This window comes from Vanessa tameamea, chromosome 30, assembly GCF_037043105.1.
Source record: "Vanessa tameamea isolate UH-Manoa-2023 chromosome 30, ilVanTame1 primary haplotype, whole genome shotgun sequence".
Taxonomy (NCBI): Eukaryota; Metazoa; Arthropoda; class Insecta; order Lepidoptera; family Nymphalidae; genus Vanessa; species Vanessa tameamea.
Genome location: NC_087338.1, coordinates 3,827,453 through 3,849,278, shown reverse-complemented (window position 1 = coordinate 3,849,278; position 21,826 = coordinate 3,827,453). Strand labels below are relative to the sequence as shown.

At 36.1% G+C, this 21,826-nt stretch overlaps 2 protein-coding genes across 3 annotated transcripts in view; one reads left to right on the top strand and one right to left on the bottom strand.

The window, feature by feature from the left end:
* The window catches only part of LOC113391685 (serine/threonine-protein kinase BRSK2), a 49,387-nt gene extending 47,186 nt beyond the window's left edge, over positions 1 to 2,201 (top strand). The window contains exons 22-25 of the mRNA XM_026627735.2: positions 224 to 345; positions 950 to 1,009; positions 1,649 to 1,733; positions 1,812 to 2,201. Of these exons, the coding sequence (XP_026483520.1) occupies positions 224 to 345; positions 950 to 1,009; positions 1,649 to 1,733; positions 1,812 to 1,981 (437 nt within the window). The 3' untranslated portion in view covers positions 1,982 to 2,201. The remainder of the gene's footprint in view (positions 1 to 223; positions 346 to 949; positions 1,010 to 1,648; positions 1,734 to 1,811) is intronic.
* Positions 2,202 to 6,137: 3,936 nt separating this feature from the next.
* Positions 6,138 to 21,826, bottom strand: part of LOC113391690 (uncharacterized) — a 239,907-nt gene continuing 224,218 nt past the window's right edge. Inside the window, exons 3-16 of one of the 2 annotated variants that reach the window (XM_064220031.1) lie at positions 20,857 to 21,004; positions 18,886 to 18,953; positions 16,994 to 17,141; positions 16,455 to 16,567; positions 15,782 to 15,896; positions 14,211 to 14,338; positions 13,180 to 13,295; positions 12,207 to 12,316; positions 11,529 to 11,665; positions 10,729 to 10,809; positions 10,372 to 10,500; positions 9,951 to 10,058; positions 9,781 to 9,873; positions 6,138 to 9,276 (exon numbers count right to left, since the gene is read on the bottom strand). In XM_064220031.1, coding sequence (XP_064076101.1) covers positions 9,173 to 9,276; positions 9,781 to 9,873; positions 9,951 to 10,058; positions 10,372 to 10,500; positions 10,729 to 10,809; positions 11,529 to 11,665; positions 12,207 to 12,316; positions 13,180 to 13,295; positions 14,211 to 14,338; positions 15,782 to 15,896; positions 16,455 to 16,567; positions 16,994 to 17,141; positions 18,886 to 18,953; positions 20,857 to 21,004 — 1,598 coding nt within the window. In that variant the 3' untranslated portion in view covers positions 6,138 to 9,172. The remainder of the gene's footprint in view (positions 9,277 to 9,780; positions 9,874 to 9,950; positions 10,059 to 10,371; positions 10,501 to 10,728; positions 10,810 to 11,528; positions 11,666 to 12,206; positions 12,317 to 13,179; positions 13,296 to 14,210; positions 14,339 to 15,781; positions 15,897 to 16,454; positions 16,568 to 16,993; positions 17,142 to 18,885; positions 18,954 to 20,856; positions 21,005 to 21,826) is intronic. The other variant, XM_026627744.2, reaches the window with a different exon arrangement.

The following is a 21,826-nucleotide window of genomic DNA, read 5'->3' as shown; positions in this document are numbered from 1 at the left end:
GCACCCGCCCGACCCGCTCACACTCACACACCCAATCAAATACAGGAATCTACCTGACCCGTGCAGCTTGAGACGCATAGCTGTGTCCCATAGTAACACATGAACGCACACAATATATAATCACACATACACAAAACATGAAATCAACAACCGTCAACCGGGTCTTGTGCACTACACACAATGTCCGCGCATACAATTACAATGTCGACCGATCTCCCAGCAGCCGCGGAGATTCTGGACAGTCCCGAGACGCCGCACCAGCAGTCCGACCACGACAGCGACTCTTCGGTCTTCGACGCCGTCAAGAGTCCGACGAGCCACACTTCCATCGACCAATTAGATCAGGTCAGCATTCTCATAATTAACTACTAACCTATCAAAACACAGGACGTTTAAAGACAAATAAACAATTTGACATTGTCGTGTTTGGCTTTGTTTGCTTCTTATAGGAGCGTAACTAGGCTGCACTGTTGAGATACTTTTGCCCACACAAAGTCGAACAAAAAATTTTTATCTTTCGAGACGATCATTAGTGTTCATCATCAAAAAAGTCTCGGTTGAAATGGTTGTCTGTCTGTCTGTCTGTGGAATCAGTTGTCTGCTTGAAGTCATTGTTCAGCAATTGCCGACAATTTCGATCCCGAAAATATTTTAAAAATCCATGGGTACCATGTATTTTTTACTTGTCATCCTTCATGATTTTTTAAGTGTAAAACTACTATCGGTTTGGAATGTAGATTCTATATTGATTGGTCGGTGGCAGCCGATGACGTGATAGACGACCAATAGACGTTCAAATAAATCTAAATCAATACACAGGTTCTTAGTTCACTGTAAAACAAATATTATTTTAGAAAATACGATGTACTAATAAATAGTTCGAGTAAAAGGAGTTCATCATCACCATCAACCATCGGGTGTTTTTAAACTGGCTACGTTTTTGTTACAGAACGGTAGCCACGCTTTAGGTTCCAGTTCATCTGTTACCAGCGGTTCCAGTGGATATAAAGTAAGTAATAACTTGATAAAAAGTATCTTTGAATATGGTCTTTCTTTGACAAAAGTCTATGATTTATCTCTGGTCCAAATCCCATTTTTAATAAATACTATTGATTATTACCATTTGTTTAAATATTTTCTCATATATAGCTGGTCAAGTTTAACAATAATGCTAGGTTATTTGGTAACTGAGCTCAAGGAAATAACTAGCCTATAAATCGCGTGTATTTCGTTTCTGACCTTCGAACTAAGATAGGGTCAGCAAAACAGAACGCTTCAGTAGTTAAAATTCAATATTTGTTTTCACCGTAAGCCTATGTAATTTAAGATTCTACTTTAAACAAAAAAATAAACTTGTATTCTAGTGTTAAGTTTGATGATTTTTAAGTAATTATTAATAGGCATTTTTTAATAAGTTATATTAAAATAATAATGGTTAATTATAGTAACTTATTGATTCTATCAGTTGAAAGAAATTCAATATAAACACCCAATTAATTTTATATTAAATGCGCTTTAAATAATTTTACATTCGGAAAGTTTGCCTGAAGCCTTATTATGATTGGGATATTGGGTGTATGAAGCATTAGTCACGGTGTAATCGCAAGTGGACAACACAATACGCATACAATCAGTCTTGGGATTGCAGCAAGGCGTGCGCGGCCGGCGCGCCGCAGACCCAGCCTCCGCCTCCCTCGACCACGAGATCATGAGCTGCGGCAGGGACCTGCCCGGTGAGTGCACGCACTGTGTAGATCGACTTCCCTCGATCAGTGAAATATTGTGTGATCTCATTTATTTTCTCGGGACAGGTACTCATACGAAGCGGTCGTCGTCCGAGTGCCGGGACGCGACTTCCTCCCCCCGCCGAGGACTCGAATCCCGGGAGAGTTCGATCAAAGACGAGCTCCGGAGAAATAACTCCCTCAGGGAGTCCCGCCGGGACTTCTCCCGGGATCCCCCCACTACATCCATCGCGTGAGATTTTGGATTTTGAGGGGTTAAAGCGTCTTTGTAGTGTTGAAGGTTGTCCAAAGGTGCTGAATCTGTGTAACTTACTTTAAAAATCTTCGATAGATTTTTTCTTAATAGAGATCGATTCAATAAAAAATTCAATATTTTATAAACAGTAGCTGAAATGGTTACTAAATAAATAGAAAAATAATTTTAAAAATTATATGAAATAATTTCCGCACCTTAGCAAAGAAATTTAAATAATGAAGTCATCCTTATTATCATAATATGCATAATTGATAATTAAATTTCTTTACAAAAAAAGTTTCCTAATAACTGCCACAATTCGTCCTATTCCAATAAACAGATATATCCATCCTTTAATGAAATAGCTTTAGCATAAAACCAAGTATTTAACTCACAATCAATAAAAAAAGTGACTCGATTCCAAAAAAAAAAATACATCCTGTATATCTTCGATTCATTTACAAACGGGAAAACCTTTAACACAAAAAACGACGCATTTAGTAATGTTTTTTATATAATACCAGTATATAAGTAAGCTTATATTTATGTGTTTGGAAAGAAATACATACTGAAACCGGCCATATATTAAAAAAAAAAAAAGTATTTAAAAAGCATGAACTGATTTACGCTATTTTAATTAGGGGCCTCAAATTAATGCAGTATTTTTGCAATTTATCAATGTATTTAAGAATAACCCGCGTCCTACTGCCGTTAAGTTAGCTTATGTAATAGTTTGTAAGTGAATAGTTTTCACTTTAGCTGAAAAACGAGTGCAACCGACGTACGCGTGTATTGCCACATTAAAGAAATATATCAAAAAAAAAAGTTTTAAATTAGTCCTCCTTTTTAAATGAAATCCAAAATCGTCTATGGATTGCGTTTTCGATAATAAACTAATTGTGATGTGCTGAACGCAGTTTAAATATGTATTCAATGGAAATGTTATTTTTTTTAATTTTGAGTCATAAACGACTTTGCTGTTGAACGTTCGCAGCGGTAGTGAAAGTATTTTGTATATATATAAAAGTTAAATTGGATATGCATGCGTTTATTTCGACACGTTCGAAATTTAAAATATCAACTAGTCGTCTGAGCCAATTAAATCTAGTCAAATCAATGTCCAAATCACATAGTTTTTCAATTGTATACACAGTTTCAATGAAATAGTCATTTGAATATAATAATAATAGTCAACTATTTGTTTTAAGGTCGTCGAGGTGGATTAAATTAACTGCGGGTTAAGAATATACAATTTAGTGTAATGTATGGAAATTGTATAGAACGAACACAGGCTATTAAGTACCTTATGTCTGTCGCTGTAAGGGTTATTATTAATCGCCTATGTTTTTGTTGTTGATGCGTTTTTGTTTTGTATTATTATTTAACACGACAATTTGTAATGTACTGAGCGTAAAAGCATTTCAATGTGGGCTTCTGTCTTTATGTTTTTTTAAGGAAAATTTTAATATTAGTCACAGGAACATGAAATTTAAGTTAATCATGTCAATTTCATAAATTATATTAATAAGCGCAGTTATTTATAAAATAATTTTATATGTCAATGTATTGTTGGAAACGTATTGCATCTTCTTGTATGGGTTCTTACGTATAAACGTCTCTTATTTATTAATAGAGATGACTTTGTGATAGTGTCAATAATGAGTAGCATTTACCCGACGTAAAGGAATAAATTCTGATGAAATAAAATTTAGGTCTTTCAAAAATACTATTGTTTTTTTTTTTTTAATTTTCGCGTAGTACATTACACTTTGTATGTAACGCAAGATGTTCCCATGTAAATAATATATAGATATTTGTATGTAATTAGTAACCGCGTGGATGATTGAATGCGCACATTAATTAAAATAATAATGGTTGTCTGTAAGAATCATGTTAAAAAAAAAAATATTTTTTTATGTACAGTCTTTGGGCTATATTTGCTTGAATTTGTACGAATATGTCGTGTCTTTGCAAGTTTTCACACAGAAATATTAAAAAAAAAAAAATATTTTTGCTTTATTATTTTTTTCTTTCTAAGTGCATTTTTACACAGATATAGCCCATAACTTTAATGTTAATATTTTTAATTAATAACGATTTCATTAGATAGTACATTATTCGTATTATTGTATATTTTTTAATGTAATATGTAAATTTTCTTAGTTTTTTTTTGTTATGAATTATAAAAGAAGTGTTTGCCGCTGAATTTGAGAATTTTTCTCATAAAATAATGCTTTCATTTTAAAAATAAACGTATTCTGATTTATATTATACAATATTAGTGTAATATTACCATATAACAATATATTTTTTGGCGGCAAAATTTTAAATCTTTGCTTAAGTTATTTAAAAGAAAACTGTAAACCATTCTCATTGTCTTGATAAATTCATAATATGTACACTTTCATCACATATCATAAATGCTTTTTGTATTAAAAGAAAATATGTAAAATGCTTGAAAATGTTAAAATTATAAATAAAAGTTGATATTGAATGGATGAATGAAATAGAACGATTCTCGTTTTTTTTTTTTTATAATAGCAAAATTGTTCGTTTAATTTACTCGTATAATCTGGCTTAAAAATATTTTCTTTGTTAAATATATATTTTTTAATCTTTATTGGCATATTTATTGTTACGGTTATGTTAAGTTTTTTTTTTTATTAAAAATGTAGACCGTATTGTTTATGGCTTTAAGAAATTCAAAACAATGCAATTATCATTTGTAAAGGTTGCCTTGATTCGAATGTTATAAGGTTTAAATATATTTTAATTAAAAAGAGTGTAATTTTGTACTCGGTAATTGTTAAGGGCAAAAATGTTTTCAGGTCTTGAAATTGATGTTTAGGATTTATATACTTTAGCCGAAAAAAAAAAGTTAGCTAATTTTTTCAAATCATGATTTTCTTATTCTATATTATCTGTGCTTAAAGGGTTTTTATTTTTTAAATTATTTATTTAAATCTACCTGTATATAATATAGTTTTATTAAATATATAAATTCGTAAACATCAATAAATCTCATTGATATATTTTGAAGTGTTCGTGAAATAATTTGTAATATATATAATAACTGCTATTTATCGGTCTGCGAGTGTTTACCTATATATAATTATGTACTAACATCTGTATGTATGTGGTGTTCTGTTCGAGACCGGATCTTGTACATTACGATCTGCTGCGCTATACTGTATTTGCTTAAGAGATCATTGGTTAATATTAAAAAAATAAATAAATGAAAAATTTATTTTTGTGTTTTTCTTTTGTGTTCCTGTCGCACTTTTTCAAAAGATGTTAAGTAATGAATTTATTTTTCTTCTAGATTCTGTTCTTGTATGAGGGGGTCAGGATTAATAACACTAATCCAGAAACTTCCAATGGTTTCCAGCTCCTCCAAATATATTCAAGCAAATATTAAATATTAATAAACACATATAATTTGTCCTTTATGTGTGTGATGTGATTGTTTAATAAAACGAATACATAGTTTACAGGCAACCTACACATTGTGTAGTGTCTGAAATCTGCACCCAGTGGTTAACATCGAATTAACGAGGGTCAATAAAAAGCGATCATAGGGTTGCGTTGAATAGAAAATCTAATTTAAAAAAATGTTTTCGTATTTAAGTAGTAAATCAAATAACGATCACAACTTTAAAACTAAAGTATTGAATAACAGAAAATAATATAGGGGATGATTAGTAAAATAAAACAAAATATGATTTTTAAATATATTTCAGTAATCAAAATATAATAATAGGCTTATACAGTAATAGTTACAAATCGTATTCCACGGCGTGACCGATTGCGAGAACAGAAAGCGAAATCATCAGAACATTCAACAAATGCTTATCAGCTATACAAAATGGACTAAGCTAACGAAACGGGCCCGAAAATCATACAAATTACAATTCCCATAGATTACATATTTTTTTTAATACATAAAAACTTCAGTGCAATTATTCACAATGTGAAATATATCTTATTTATAATTTTTTTATTTATTTATTAATAATAAATAAAAATGAAATAACGTAAGCCTCCTTATCGACTACGTTGTGAAAGTTATCTTATCGTACTGTGCATTCAACACTTTATTTAAAAATGGCTGTTCGAATTCCTTTACAATTCATTTAAACGCTATTTATTATCTTCGGTTATTTTTTTTTTTTAAATTAATACTTTCGTCCTGTATTTTTTTTTAAATGCGTTACACTTATAAAATATTGGTATATAAATTATAGGCTAAATTTATTTACAATATCTTTTTCGGCTAGGTTTTATATTCTTTTTTTAATAGGTCTGTGTAGGCAAGCATTGACATATTCAATTCTTCACTTACAAACTATTTTCGAATATTCAAAAATTATCACAAAAAAGTCGGAAAAGAAAAAATGTCAGGAACTCGAGTCTAGTAATTATTTACATATTTTTTTTTATCCTTAAGTAATTTTTATATCACAAATAAAATTTCACACTATTTTATGAGCAATTATATTTTACCTACTATTGGTCAGGATTTTTTATGTATAGCGTTCGCGTGAAGCGTCTTTTAAAAAGCTAATGAAAAAAATAATGGCGCGAAAAGTATTCGACGTCAGTGTCAAACAATATCACCAATGAGGGCTATCGCGTGAATTCGCCGCGAGAGGCGCTAGTGTCGAGTAAGGTCTCTACAAATGTCAAATGAATGAGGTTTTATCGCGGATGGTCCGACTGACGGCTGTAAATATTCTAGGAAGTACAGTTATTCCTGCGCATCGCTACCAAAGACTGTTTTAGGCGATTTTTGTAACATGTACATTTTTAACACTATATGACTGGGCAACACTGGGACTACTAATAAATATTTAATTTTTTTAGTTACTATCAAAATAAAACCAAATTTATCGGCTCTGCCGCACAAACTGATCTCATTCAAAGACAGTTTCAGGACCTCACTCGTTTGGGGTTGCCAACTGCAACAAAATTAAACAGCCCTCTGCCCTTAGCCCTCCATTGACTTTAGATATATTTCTCATATTTCGACGTCAAAGAAATCTAAAGAAAAGTTCTAACAGTATTAGTTGTACTCAATTACAATCACACGAAAACATGACAAGAAACGTGTGAACTAGAAAAGTATTCATCCATTTAATAATTATATTGAATTTCACTCAGAATAATGTATTTAATCAACACCTGTTCGTTCAGTTCACACTTCGGTAACAACGCGTGCAAAGTAAAAATAAACTGGACGTTTAAAACTTATAACGCTGAGCACAATTCTCCTACATTTTAGTCTATCTATTTAATAATTTAGACTTAACGTTAAACTGTATAGCATACCGTACAAATGTATACTGGAAAAGCGTTTTTTTTTTTTTCTATCAATAATATACATTATAAATATTAAGTCCCAAAAAGTACAAAATGGTAACAATTGTCCATTCAATTTTTTTTTCTAATTCTCCGGGACATAATGCCTAATCTCAAAAAATACATACGAAACATTAAAAATGCATATTTATTTCATTTCTTAAAATCATCTTATATTTACATTATGATCACGTTTCTTCGTTTCCTTTTAACTCTGTTTAGTTCCCGACTAACCTAAAAGTTACAATACAGGTGGATATGGGCACGCAGTCGGCATGTTCATTCAAAAATAGTCATAATTCTCTTGAGTATTAAAACCATAATTTCGTACACCGGTTCCCTATCGTAGGAGCGAAGATAAACAAACGGCTGACCTTGACATTGAGATGACGTCACTGATCAAGATCTATATAATCTATGTTTGAATACCTTATAATTATCCTCTGAACATTGTGGATTCATGAAAAAATGGCGTTCTCAATCTCAGTGAAGCTGTTGTCGGAATAGTGTTGTAATTCAACAATAACTTTTTGTCGTAATATTCCAGGGCTGTTAACAAATCGCACGGAATGCGAATCTTAGTTTGTTTATCTTTACTCCCCCTGACAATTAAATATAGAATACAACCCCACGTTACAATTGTAACCGTTTTAAATGAGTAGAAAAATTAAAAAAAAACATAGATGGCGTTGCTTGTTTAGAAAAATAACATTAAAAAATTAAAACTAAATCACACTGGGTTTTTGCAAGTGAAACTGTTAACAAATATAATGAATTCGTCTGAAACGACACTTTCGTATTTGTTATAACCAAATCTATTGACAAACCAGTTAGAACCGGCTTAAGTTTCGACATTGAAAACGAAATATTGCCAGACGTAAAAATTTAGAAAATATTAATTTAATATATTTTTTTTACTCAGAAAAAACGGTTACCCGATTGAATAATTAATTAATAATAGTAATAATTAATCAATAAATATTAAATAATCATACATTATCTAAGAGAAAACACAAAATACTCGAAAAAAAAAACAGTACGGACTCTCAAAAGTATTAAGATTCCATTTCACAAATCATTAGAACTTTTCTGGAAATGCTATTAAATTAACAATTAAAATCGTCGCCTCCAAAATACTTGCATCCAATTATATTCTCCTAGATTCCCACCCGAGTGTATGTATGTGTGTGTGGGGGGGGGGGGGTCTATTTAAGCGTTGGGAACTATATCCTCTAGTTCCCCTGACCTGTATGCTAAATTTTATAGTGATAAGTTAAGTAGTTATGTCTTAAAAGCGTAACAAACAAACAGCCTTCCGCATTTTTAATATTAGTTAGTTTAGTAACGATTTTAGTGCTTTTATCATTGTTTGTAATTTAATATAACTAGAATTATGTGTTTGTGTGTGTGTGTATATATACTTCGAGTTTATTTAATATAAATATATTATAATCACAATTTGACAAAGAATTCACTAAAGGAAAAGTAAACTATTCTTTGATAATGTATTGAAGTCGAGTACGTGTTATATAATTGGTTGTACGATACTTGGGAGGCAGTTCGAATCAATTCAACATATCAGGTAGATTCCATTAATTTCAACTATCAAATCCTTTACTTATAAAATCGCAGATTTATTAAAATACAATACGAAATATTAAAGTAAAATCAAAATCACGAATCCCTAAGACGATTGTAGTTTTTAAATATTTCTTAAAGGAAAACCAAAACGTATATTAATTTATCGATCGGTATCAATTGTAAAGCAGTCTTAATACCCCGATGAACTTGAAACTGTGCAGCGAATCTAGCGGTCGTCCGTCCAGCGTTCATATCACCTGGCGGCGACGTACAGCGCGCCGAGCGCTGCGAGCCAACGGGCGGACTGTCCCGCTCGCACTCCGGCGCTGTTGTATTTGCTGCTCTGCTCGCACGTGCCTGAAATATCGTAGATAACATTTTAACCGACATCAAAGATTTTTTTTCAAATTTAAATGGAACCAAATAAAAAATAAAATTATGATAATCTATTTATGAATGACAGAGTCCTGAGATGACAAGAAATAGGACAAAAAGACAGAATCGAATTGATAACGTTCTTCTTTTTTGAAGTCGGTTAATAGTAAGATCCAACTGTTTGTATCCTCCCTAGGTCTCCCGTCTTCTCAAGGAGAAGTTTAGAGATTTATTCCAGCACGCCACTCCAATGCGAGCCGGTTTCCTAAGTAAGTTTCCTTTAAAGTAGGGTTAAAGATGAATTTAAACATATTAGTATTTGTATGTATTTTAATCTGTGTAGTTTGGGTAAGTTTTGTGTTAATTTTGTATTCGATCGTCTCACTTCATAGGAGCCAGTACATAAAGTGAAAAAAAAATACTACTCCTAATAAATACTCTGCATTGATGGTGAGCTCATGCTCGGTAGGGTGAGTGGCCACTGACCGTTCCCGCTGAGGTCGTACGCGTCCCGGCGCGGCGCCCCGCGCTCGCACGCGCGCCGCGCGCTCAGCCACAGCGACACCGCGCCGCCCGTCTCTGCAACGCGAGCACACGTCAGGGCACAGGCATGGGGTACAGGAGTGGGGCGCGGGCACAGGGAATGGAGCACGTACCGTTCCGCAGCGTGTAGACGAGGCACAGCGTGGCGGGCGGGCGCGCCCGCGGGGCGGCCACCACGAACCCGCGCGAGCCCTCGCGCCAGCTGCCGTAGCACGTGTACGCTGCGGAGCCGATATATCGATTCAACTGTAGATGGACTCTGAGTACTTTAAGATACGACGGGGGAAGATATTCACATTTATTGAAAACCTTACACCGCTAGAGTTCATTCCACGAAACGAGCTCCCAAAGAAAAATGCCACTGTGCTCTTTGTTACCCAAATCATCTCTACGAATTGTTCGTCGTGAGAACCGATCGATGAGGCGAGCTTTTATTCCCCAGGAGTTCGACTCGTAAAATGAACTATACATTTAATTTTTCACTTCTACATAAAAAGAGTTTATCGTTTGAAAAACATGCTTATATAGACTCACCGGTGGAGGCGCAGGCGGAGCGCAGCTCGATGGTGTCGCGATCGCGGCCGCAGCCCACGCGCGCGCTGTCGGGCTCCGCCCCCGCGCAGGGCGCCACCGCCGACTGAGACTCGTCTACGGACCCAAACACTTTAATAAAATATATTTGTGAGTTTATTGACGTGAAGTAGGCGATAGACAATCGTAGTAACGTGCTACCGACTGTATAACACTCAAATCGAAACACATCGATACAAATTACTGATACCTAGACCAACGGATAAGTCAGGGCTACAGTACAAATCCATACAAACATACAGGGAGATCTACCACCGCTAGCGGTGACGGCTAATAAGTAGATAAGTTAAAAGGCGGTACCGTCTCGGCGTCTCCGCGTGCGCGCGACCCGCACGGAGTACCGCCCGGCGAGCGGGCAGGGCTGCGGGGACAGGGAAGTCGCTGCAAGGGGACACAGACGGATATTATATCGCTTGACCTTGAAAATCCCATATTAACACTTCGCGTACCTCACGCAATTTTCAGAGCAAATATTATAAGGGTACCCACCCCCCTGGGACTTTATCTTAGGGTTACAAGTTCAAGGCGATTCGCTAATAGCCCAGCTGTATTATATACTAGGAACAGTTTTTGATTAACATAATAACATAATCAGCCTGTAAATTTCCCACTGCTGGGCTAAGGCCTCCTCTCCCGTTGAGGAGAAGGTATGGAGCATATTCCACCACGCTGCTCCAATGCGGGTTTTAGGTCAAAAGTTTTTGATTAATATATCTTTATTGATAACACAACACTATTCAACTTAACATAACTTAACAAGTAAAAGCCTGTAATTGTCCCACTGATGGGCTAAGACCTCCAATGCGGGTTGGTGGATACAAATGTGGCAGAATTTCATTGACATTATTTATTATTATTGATGTTTTCCTTCAACGCCGAGCTTGAGACGAATTATGAACACAAATTAGGCACATGAAGAATGAGTGGTTCTTTTCTGAGTTAGAACCCGCAATAATCGGTTAAGATGCACGCCTTCCATCCAATGGATCATCTGGGCCCTTGACTACTTATGTTCACTTCCCCATAAATCAAACGATTTTTTCAAGAAAAATCCCGGCCAATGAAATCTTTAAGTCGTTACGTCAGTCCATATGACTCACTGATGAGCGTGACGAAGGGCGGGTTCCCGGACTCCGCACACGCGTCCTGCGGCTGCTCCCACAGCTCGGAGCCCTGCTGCAGTTCCAGGATGTTCCCTTCGCGCCGGAAGAACTTGAGGCAGACGTGACCTGACATGCTGGAATTGAGATACAGGTTTTTTTTATATTCAAATTATAGATAAACATTGTTTCGACAAAGCCGACATGATTTCTAGCTGCTTAGATATTTAAAACTAAATTCATTTTACATTTAGTATAAGACGTTAGAAATAAACTTTTTCTAATCTATTTCTAATACAGATTTTTCTTATCTCAGTCCCTCGAGTGTCATTATATAGAGTTTACACTGTACACAATAAATATATTTAACAATAGTGATTTAGACATTTCATAATAAAATATTCTTTAAAAATCCTCTAACATAACGTTGTTATTTATACCCAGGGCTGGGACTTTGTGAGCAGATGTGGACTCATGATGTCCTCCTGACCGGTCGGTTTCCATTCAGAATGTTTCCGGTACCAAGACTTAGCCAGATATATTATATTATAGCCCAGCAGGGTCCTGGCACTTTCTCCAATCGATTTTCTATCTCTCATAGTCCGATGTGACCAGGAAGGGTTCAGACGTAGGCCGGCTTGTAGGTTCTTGTCTGCTAGCGGATAGTTCTAGACTTACCAGCCTTTAGTGACGTGCGCCACCAGTTTAATGTGCTTCTTATCCTTCTGTTCCAGTATAGAGTGACACACGAGTCGCTTCTCTTCGAAAGAACCGTCCGTGTTCATTATCTGTGGTGAAAATAAGAAATTAAAAAATGACAATGCGATAGTGGTGTGACTGGGCGGAGAAAAATGGGCCTCTGCTTTAGTGATATACTTTTTATAGAAATGGGGCCTCTGCTTTTATTGATATACTTTTTATAGAAATGGGGCCTCTGCTTTATTGATATACTTTTTATAAAAATGTGGCCTCAGCTTTTATTGATATACTTTTTATAGAAATGGGGCCTATGCTTTTATTGATATGATTTTTATAAAAATGGGGCCTCTGGTCTATTGATATACTTTTTATAGAAATGGGGCCTCTGCATTATTGATATACTTTTTATAGAAATGGGGCCTATGCTTTTATTGATATGATTTTTATAAAAATGGGGCCTCTGCTTTAGTAATATACTTTTTATAAAAATGGGGCCTCTGCTTTAGTAATATACTTTTTATAAAAATGGGGCCTCTGCTCTATTGATATACTTTTTATAGAAATGGGGCCTCTGCTCTATTGATATACTTTTTATGAAAATCGGGCCTCAGCTTTTATTGATATAATTTTTATGAAATATACATTTTACAAAACAGCTGTTTCACAACTCTTACAAGCTATTTTAAGAGAGGATTTTTTTATAGCTGCTTGTGCTTTTCATTTAAAAACAGTAATTAATTAGAGTCCTTAATGACATTGTATGAAAATATTAATTGAATAAATAAGGCGATATTTTATTTTAATAAAAATACGGGGCCCCTAAGGTACCGCACTGCCCTACGCAAAACTTAATAACCTTAATTTTAATACACATACGACTATATATTGGAACTAACATTAACATTTAAACATTAGAACTGATTGCGTAAATAGAAAACTTCACAATCCATACCTTGAGGGTCGCATTCTTGGTGGTGAAGTGGTACTGATGGGTATGGTCGAGGCTGAACCATTTATGATGATCCACGATCCAGCTGGGGAAATGACAGCGGTTGTGTTCGTCGTCACCTGGAACACGTTATGATATGTTTGTTACACAAACTTTCTGATTCAGCAACGTCAATACATCCTTCCTGAGTTCAAAGTTTTCGATTTTATGTCAAATTCTATAACAATTAAAGCTATCAATATTTAAAGCACATCAGTCTAAAGTCCTGAGGCTAGACTGACTGAGTCTTTTCGTAGACGGTCACCACGTCCCATAGACTCTGACGCAGGCTCGCCAATGGGTCACCTGATGGTGAATGGTCACCACTGCTCATAGATGTTGGTAATTTAAGAAATATGAATCCTCTTATCAGCAATACGCCACATTAAGGACTAAGATGTTATGTCTCTTGTTTCTGTAGTTTTACTGGGTTACCAAACCGAACCTGAACACAATAATAATAGGTATTTCTGTGTGGTGCTAGAGTATCTGATGACCGGATAGTATCAACCCAGACAGGCTTCTACCAAGAACATAACACGGAATAAGAAGCGAAAATTGCGAGAAATCACCACTGAAGTATAATTTGCATTTAATTTTCAAAGAAAAACATCGTTAGGATACCTCCATGTATTGGACAAAATAAAATAAAGTTGGTTGAATCAACTCTATACCTTTTCCTCGCGAAAGATGAGACTAGGCCTTAGCCCAGCAGGGGAACAAGTCAGTCACTTTTAAGTTACGACGTGTATGGGGTCTACCTCATAACCAAGAATTCGTGTGCGATCAAGAATTATTACGCAAGAGGGCCATACTTCCACCAAATAATTTTCCACCAGCCTCAAAATATAATAAGGGAGAGTAAGAGACGATAGAGAATTACACTTACAACCTCTCCCCCCCCAAATATTTTTGGCATACCGTCTGGGGCACCTCAGCTTGGATTCGAGACTTGATCTTCATCCCCTGAACCCCGAATCAAGACCTGCACTTACTCGTAGTTAGTTTCATAGTCCGACTGCCGTCCGTGGGCGACGACAGGCCGTTGCAGGTCGCGTCGCCGGACTGAGCTATTATATACGACGTACTCTTCTCGCCGTGCTGACCCTTGTAGATGAAACATCTGGAATTGTGACGCATAACACGATTTATAATAATCTGGACAGTTCCACATTTAAACATTGGCAGCCAGGGCACCAGGAGGACAATAAGAAACAGACCCGATAGACTTGGATAGATTCATAAAGCATTATACTATGAAAAAGATAATAACATAAGAATATTCCTTGAACGTGTGCGAAACGCCGCGTCATAATGAATGTTTCCCCCTCCCGGCCCGTAACAACCTGGTCTCGCCTTACGAATGGCATTAGGGCAGCCTATTTAATATTTAAACGTGCATTGCACAGAACTGTGCAAAACCTTTGGTCAATAAACGTACTCGTATGTATAAGTAGACTACAGTATCGTGACCTTGAACGCGTCTAGCGTAAAGGTTCCTGTAGAGAACCGGGATTTCTGCCATCTTATCGAATTCTTCGCCGGTTCTTCTCAGGTCCGAGGTGTTTATTTCCGAACCGGTTCTAGACTTCTGACTATCAATAAGCAAGCGTAACGCTATCTTCTTTATTTATAAAATAACATTACCTGACTGACTCGTTGACTCATTTATTAAGTAGACACCCACTAAGGAAGGAATTTCGGAAATTCTCTCCCTAAGGGGGTGAAATAGTGATTGAAAGTTTGTATGGAAGTCCGTCATTTTTTAAGTTTGAAACATGAAGCTTTATTTTTGGGATACAGATTAAAAATGAGTATATACGTAATTAAGCGTCTTTTCGTTTTCTATTCTACCCCCAAGGGGTGGAATATACACCAATGTGGTACACGAAGAGGTCTAAAATTAACGTAATATTTTAAGTTAATCTGTATATACATTCAACTTCCAAACAAGCAAAGCCGCGAGCAACGGCTAGTATTTAATAAAGATTTTTGACTTTGAATTTTTCTGAGGCGACAGAAAAGAAAAAAGAAGGAGAAGAGAAGAATAAGACGTATAATAGGCGGAGACGACATAAAAAGGATAGCAGATTTTACTTGGAGAAGAAAGACACAAGATCGCACTTTATGGTAAGCTTTAGGGGAGGCCTATGCTGGGAAGCAAGACAATCTTGGCGAAACTGGTTTCGAATATTAAAATTTAATATTTAAGAAAGAACTGTAATATGTAAGATTGTTAAATGAAGGCTTTTATTATTTATTATTACGATAAGGGGATAGAGTATGATCTTGTTATTTGCCGACTTGAGCAATATAATATGACTCTTGTAAAATGCTAGAACCTCTTCAGAATAGGCGAAATCGATCAGACCCTCTTGTTCATTATCAGAATGTTTAACTACTCGAATGATAAGACATATTCTTCAGCCGTAATCAGAAGACGACAAAACTACTAAACTGCCTAACCCTCTCCCCTCCAAACGAAAAAAAAATTGATTTCTCTAAACTAATACTTTTTTTTTGTTTACCATACATATGTAAAGCTAGGTAGAAAATCAAATGTTACCTATAAGTGTCTTCATCCGAAGCAATGGTGTTCCTCCTCTGCACTTGCGAGATCTGGCCCACGAGGTACCTCGTTGAACCTTCCTTCCAAGTCGCCAGGCACACCAACTCTTCCACTGAAAATTAAGAATAAGAAACCTAAGGTTATTCAAGGCAAACTTAAGAAAGAAGAAGTATCTGTAATAAACTAAAATTACCCTAATTATATTAGATAACTTATATTCTATGAGTAGAATACAGCCACACATACTCAAATGTTTGAGTTAAGTAAAAGCAAAGTAACAACCACTGGTTTTCCACTGCTGGGCAAAGTCCTCTCTTCTCGAGGAGAAGACTTAAGAGCTTATTTCATCCTAATTGAATACGGGTCACATATGCGACCAATCTTTATCAACACGTGCAGGTTTCCTCACGACGTTTTCCCAAGCACGAGATGCTTGCCCATCAAGACTCAGTTAGTCTAGCCACTCGTCTACTCGCCTCTGAAAAGGCCATTAATCTACCCAATAGTTTCCATGAAAGCAGTTGGTGGTAGGAGTTAGTTATTAGATTAGGAGTTAGTTAGAAGATTATATAGATATTAGGAGTTAGTTGTGGCAGGGCTTTGTGCAAGCCCTACTTGGCACCATCAGGTGGCCCACTCGCCCATCAAACTTCATGAAAAAAAATATTACCATTGCTCTCCGTGCCGGGTACATCTGGACAGGCCATGTATCTCAGCAGCAGCCTCGAGTCATCCGTGCAGGATTCCGCCCGGGATGGTGGATACGCACAATCTCCCGAACCCCTGAAATGAGACGGAATATCTGTTTAAATATAAATCTAAAAAATATGACATTAATGAATGACTCCTATGTATGTTTACGTGATATTTAGACAGTAACACCATTTTTACAATTTTCAAAGTGTATCTGTATGTATGGTTTGTCTGTCTGTCCGTCTGTTTGTTTGTTTGTTCCGGGTACTAGGTTCCCCTGTTGCAGTAATGGGGTACTTGATAGGCTTTAAGCAACTCGCCTGTATCCCCAGTATTCGGGGTCATTAAAAAAATGACACAGTAGTCATTCCCTTCCATTGATCCTACTATCCGTTTCGTAGCGGACTGACGCATAGTAACAGGCCCCGGAGTTAAGCCTCACATACAATAATACTATCCGTAAACAAAACGATTCGTTTCTACAGTAACGAAGCATGAGTGGGTCGTGTTACAAACCTGCTGTACGTGAACGTGAAGGGCGCAGGATGGAAGGGACAAGGCTGGGGTTCAGGTCTTGGCTCCTTCCTGAACATGGAGTACAACGGCGCGTCGCCGCTGATCTCGTCGCAAATCGACGAAAGCGAATCTTTCTGACTGCAGAACGCTGAAACGGTGATAAGATCCATTTATCTTTTATCAGAAATCAAAACATTAATGACTTGGTGGTTGGTATACGGGTGAGATATCTGCCAAAGTGAGAATCGTGGGTTAAACTCTGATCTCATGGTCTATTTTCGTTACACTGATGATATAAATTGATTTATATTTCATAAGGAATTAAGCTATTATAATAAGCAATAACTGATTGTAAATAAGTTGTTTTTTTTTGATACCCAAAAAAATATATTTTTGAGCGTCTCTAGCGTCAGTATCCTTGTTGAAATCCATAAATTTTAATATGTATACATACATAATTTATATATATGTATATATTGTTCCCGCCTAATGCATCAATACTTTGTAGCATAATTTATTAAAAAAAAAAAAATACGAGGTCGTCTAGCACAGAGTCTTGAGTTTACTTTTGGCGCGAAGTTCGGGTACATCGGACATACTGTTTCTGAGTCATGGAAAATTTGTCGTTTTGATTGGTTTTTGTTATTAATAATAATTATTCATTTAAAGTAATTAATGTTATCGTTGACTGTTATTTACTTATTATTATTATTCTTATTGTTATTAGTCTATTTTTTTAAACTGTCATTTTCACTTCTGGTCGGATATATTATAAGAAGTTAATTAATTCCCTATAATTAAAAAAAAAAGTTTAATCATTGAGAATGACATGAGATATTCTATAATAATGAATACGGTCGCATTTCGATCAACGAACGAACACTAATACACGAAACGTAACAGAAAAGATTATTACATATAATACGAAAATAAAGCGCAAAAACGTACAGACACCAAAGCCTGCAAAAATAAAATAAATTAAAAAAAAAACATCGAGTACATTTTTATTAAGATTAATTATGATCATTAGTACATGTTTTGCGCCATATTTAATAAACGAGTACAAGGAGTTTCAACTCTAAAACTATAATAATTTCGTGCTAGAAAATTAGCAAGCAGGATTCAATTAAAAATTTCATAAATTATATTCGCTTTAATGAAACTCATTGACCGCCACACGATCGAATGCAATCTACTGCGGTTGAACATATTTGAGACGTGACGCTCGATGTAATACCGTACAGAGCTGTCAAGAAGTAAAAATGAATCGAACACAAAGCGTATAGTCGATATCGCATCTTGGGAATGAAACGATCAGCCGATCGAAGGCCCGGAGGCCTAGGCCGTTCGGTGGAATAAATAATAAAACATAAAACCCACTGACTTTCTTTCGCCAGTTCTATTCAGGCCTGAGATCTTTCTTTTCAAATCTAGCGAAGTAAAAAGACGCAGGTTCGATCCTGACCCCTTGGGCTATATAATTATAAAGTCGTGACTACATAGTACTTGTCTCGTATAAAGGCTACTAAAATGCCGAATGAATTCAACATGAATGTACGCGTGTGTTAGGTTGGAGGGGGGAAATTGATTTTTTTATACGAAATAGGTAGGCGGGGATGGTCCACCTGATTGCAAGTATCCACCACTGCCAAAAAACAATATCACTTTAAGAAATATTGACCATTCCTTACATCGCCAATTCGCCACCGAACTTGTGAACAATGTTATGTCCCTCGGGCCTTTAGTTAACCATTAAACACTACCTTGACCACCCTTCAAATCGGAACACAATAATACTTAATACCGCTGTTCGGCGGTACAATATCTAATGAGTGGGTGGTACCTACCCAGACTAGCACGAAACCCTTACACCAAGTAAATAATCAACTCACTTTCTTTATATTGCAGCACATACTTGTGCTTCTCATGTATGACCATACACCTGTAGCAGTCGAAGCTCCTGAAAACAAATACAAAAAAAAGTTAAATTAATTATATACGTACAAATATTAGAAAATACTACTATTAATTTATATCTTTAAGAAATATTCGAACCAGAACAAGCAACACAGAGTTGTCACGTGTTCAATTTGTGTTTACAAACCATCGCGTGCTCAGAAGGGCACGTATAGCAGTTCTCCTCAAAAAAGCGGGGTATGTAGTACCTCAGCCATAGGACACTAACAGTCGAATACACTTCTTATTAAATTTTTACTTCACCTGGCTCTTACATTCCCGAACTAAGTAAATCTACAAAATAATATAACAACATTTTAAATTTAACAACGGAAAAATTTCGAGTTTTCAGACATCCTGCCTGTAAAACCCTAATTGTCCCATAAAAGATTTAGTAACCATAAAGCGCGGCGCTCAAACTGACGCTATTATTGCATTTAAAAATTTCATAGAAACTAAATATATATTCTGAGTTATTCTAAAATAATTTGCTGATTTTGGAAAATATATCTAGTATACTATACGCCGTGAGTGACCATCAACACGCAGCCAAAAATTTCCAACACGAGTCTAGAAATTTGAAATTCAGAAAAAGTGATTCTTTTAAATATTTACTTTAATGGGTGAAAATGTGAGGGGTTTGTATGAAATTAACTAGTACAAAGTCGGGACGTGTCGCTAGTATGTTATATAAAAAAAATACAAGATACGAGACTTCTGACAAGTGCTTCCTTGGATTTGAGCTGTTATCCATGCCGTCTCGAGCTATGCTAGGGCCCTTGGGCACCCATGAATTTGGGGTCCTTTTGGTAGATATTTACCACCATATACAAATGTTAGTTATTTCTTACTAAATATGGCAATTTCGAAAATATAGCATAGCAGTCAACGTAAGCACAAACGTGTGAAAGAAATTGTTGGTTCTTCGAGGCCCTCTCGGGATGGGGGCCCTGGGCATGTGCCCCATATGGTAAAGACGGCAATAGCTGTTATAATTGGTTAATATCTATGTTTTATCCACTAAATAATAATACTAATACTTTAGGCGTCTTGTATACAAAATTAGATATTGGTATATTTTATTGGGATTAAAAAGACTTCAACACCATTTGATCATTAATCGTGGAAAGCAAAAAATCAAAATTATATAAATTATAAATATTCAAGCAGGCATTACCAGTACTTTTGTATCGTCATTTAACAAACTATTTTAAGTGAAGCTACCACCGTTTCGGAATGTAGATTCTAGCGAGAAGAACCGGCAGGAAATTCAGTAGTTAATTTGGAGCCTACGTATAGTATTACATGGAGAAGGTTTTAATATTCTCCAATTTGCTGTTCTGTGTTGTTCGCCACCAGATTTTTATGGCATAGTAAGGTGGACGGGTAAATATGTCACCGGATGTCACCACTGCTACAGGCAATAACCATTCCTTGCGTCACCAATGCACCACCAAGATTTAGAACTGAGATGTTATATCCTTTGTGTCTGTTGAACATTAGATGGTGCTGTAACCTTACCTTCTACACCGTTCAACCAAACGCCATGACACAGTAACAGCCTGTAAATTTCCCACTGCTGGGCTAAGGCCTCCTCTCCCCTTTAGGAGAAGGTTCGGAGCTCATTCCACCACGCTGCTCCAATGCGGGTTGGTGGATACACATGTGGCAGAATTTCGTTGAAATTAGTCACATGCAGGTTTCCTCACGATGTTTCCTTCACCGCCGAGCACGAGATGAATTATAAACACAAATTTGAACCCGCAGTCATCGGTCAAGATGCACGCGTTCTAACCATTGAGCCATCTCGGCCGTGACAATTGGTACCATTGATCGCCACGTAATATGCCTCATTAGGACAACATCCACCGGATCTTTCTAAGTAAAATATATAGAATTCAACTCACCTGTCGTATAATAGGAACTTGTCGTACGATTCAGTTTCTGAACACTCTCCCTTCAACTGTATGTGTGTCGAGTTGATGGCTATTAATCCCTGACTACCGGACTGGAACCAGCTACCCGTCCACTCGGCGGGAAACGTGCAACCTCCACCTGCAAACAGAGATGTATACGACTGAGAATCTGTTGGGAATGAGTAAATTAAGAAAGCACTGTTGTAGAAGAGTTTACGAGTTAGCAAACCGACTCTAAATGACGTAATCCTGGTTTACAACCTTCTCTATTTCTGAAGAGAATAAACCTACTGGAAAGTAGATTTTGGTTATTTTAATTTGTTCCTTTGGTATGTTCAATATTTATTCTCTGATTACGTATTATAGCACTTTTTCATTAAACATTAAAGAAATTTTTCGAGCATTTCAATCATCACGAATGTTTTAAATGATAAATTTCACTGTACAATAAAAAAATCTAAAGCCGTCGAAGTGATTATAGAGTTTATATTCAATAGCGGTCCGCAGGGTTATTCTGTAAGACGAAACTCGAATCTCACCGCAGGACACGAGCGTGAAATAACAAAATGTGAAATGCGACATTGACGAGATACGAACTCTTACAGAATCTCAGTGCTGGCCGGTTTCGCATTGAATCGCAACTTAAAGTTGCATCTATTTAAATTCGCTTCGTAAATCATAATCTATTCAACAAAGGAATCCATTATAATAGTTTTACATAATCATATTGTATTACGAAGAGCAATAGAAATCAAACGAATATCAGTAGCGCGTGTGACCACGCACGAATGGTTTGAACAACGGCTAGCTTTGTCGAGGGTTCGTTAACAATACCTAGGTCTAATAGACCGCCTAGGTTTTCAAAGACTTTTGTTCTAATTTATTTATTTCATTCACAACTACAAGTGCAAGGCAGTGACGAATAAACTGTTTACGATTGCGCTTTAAGTTTAAGGAAATT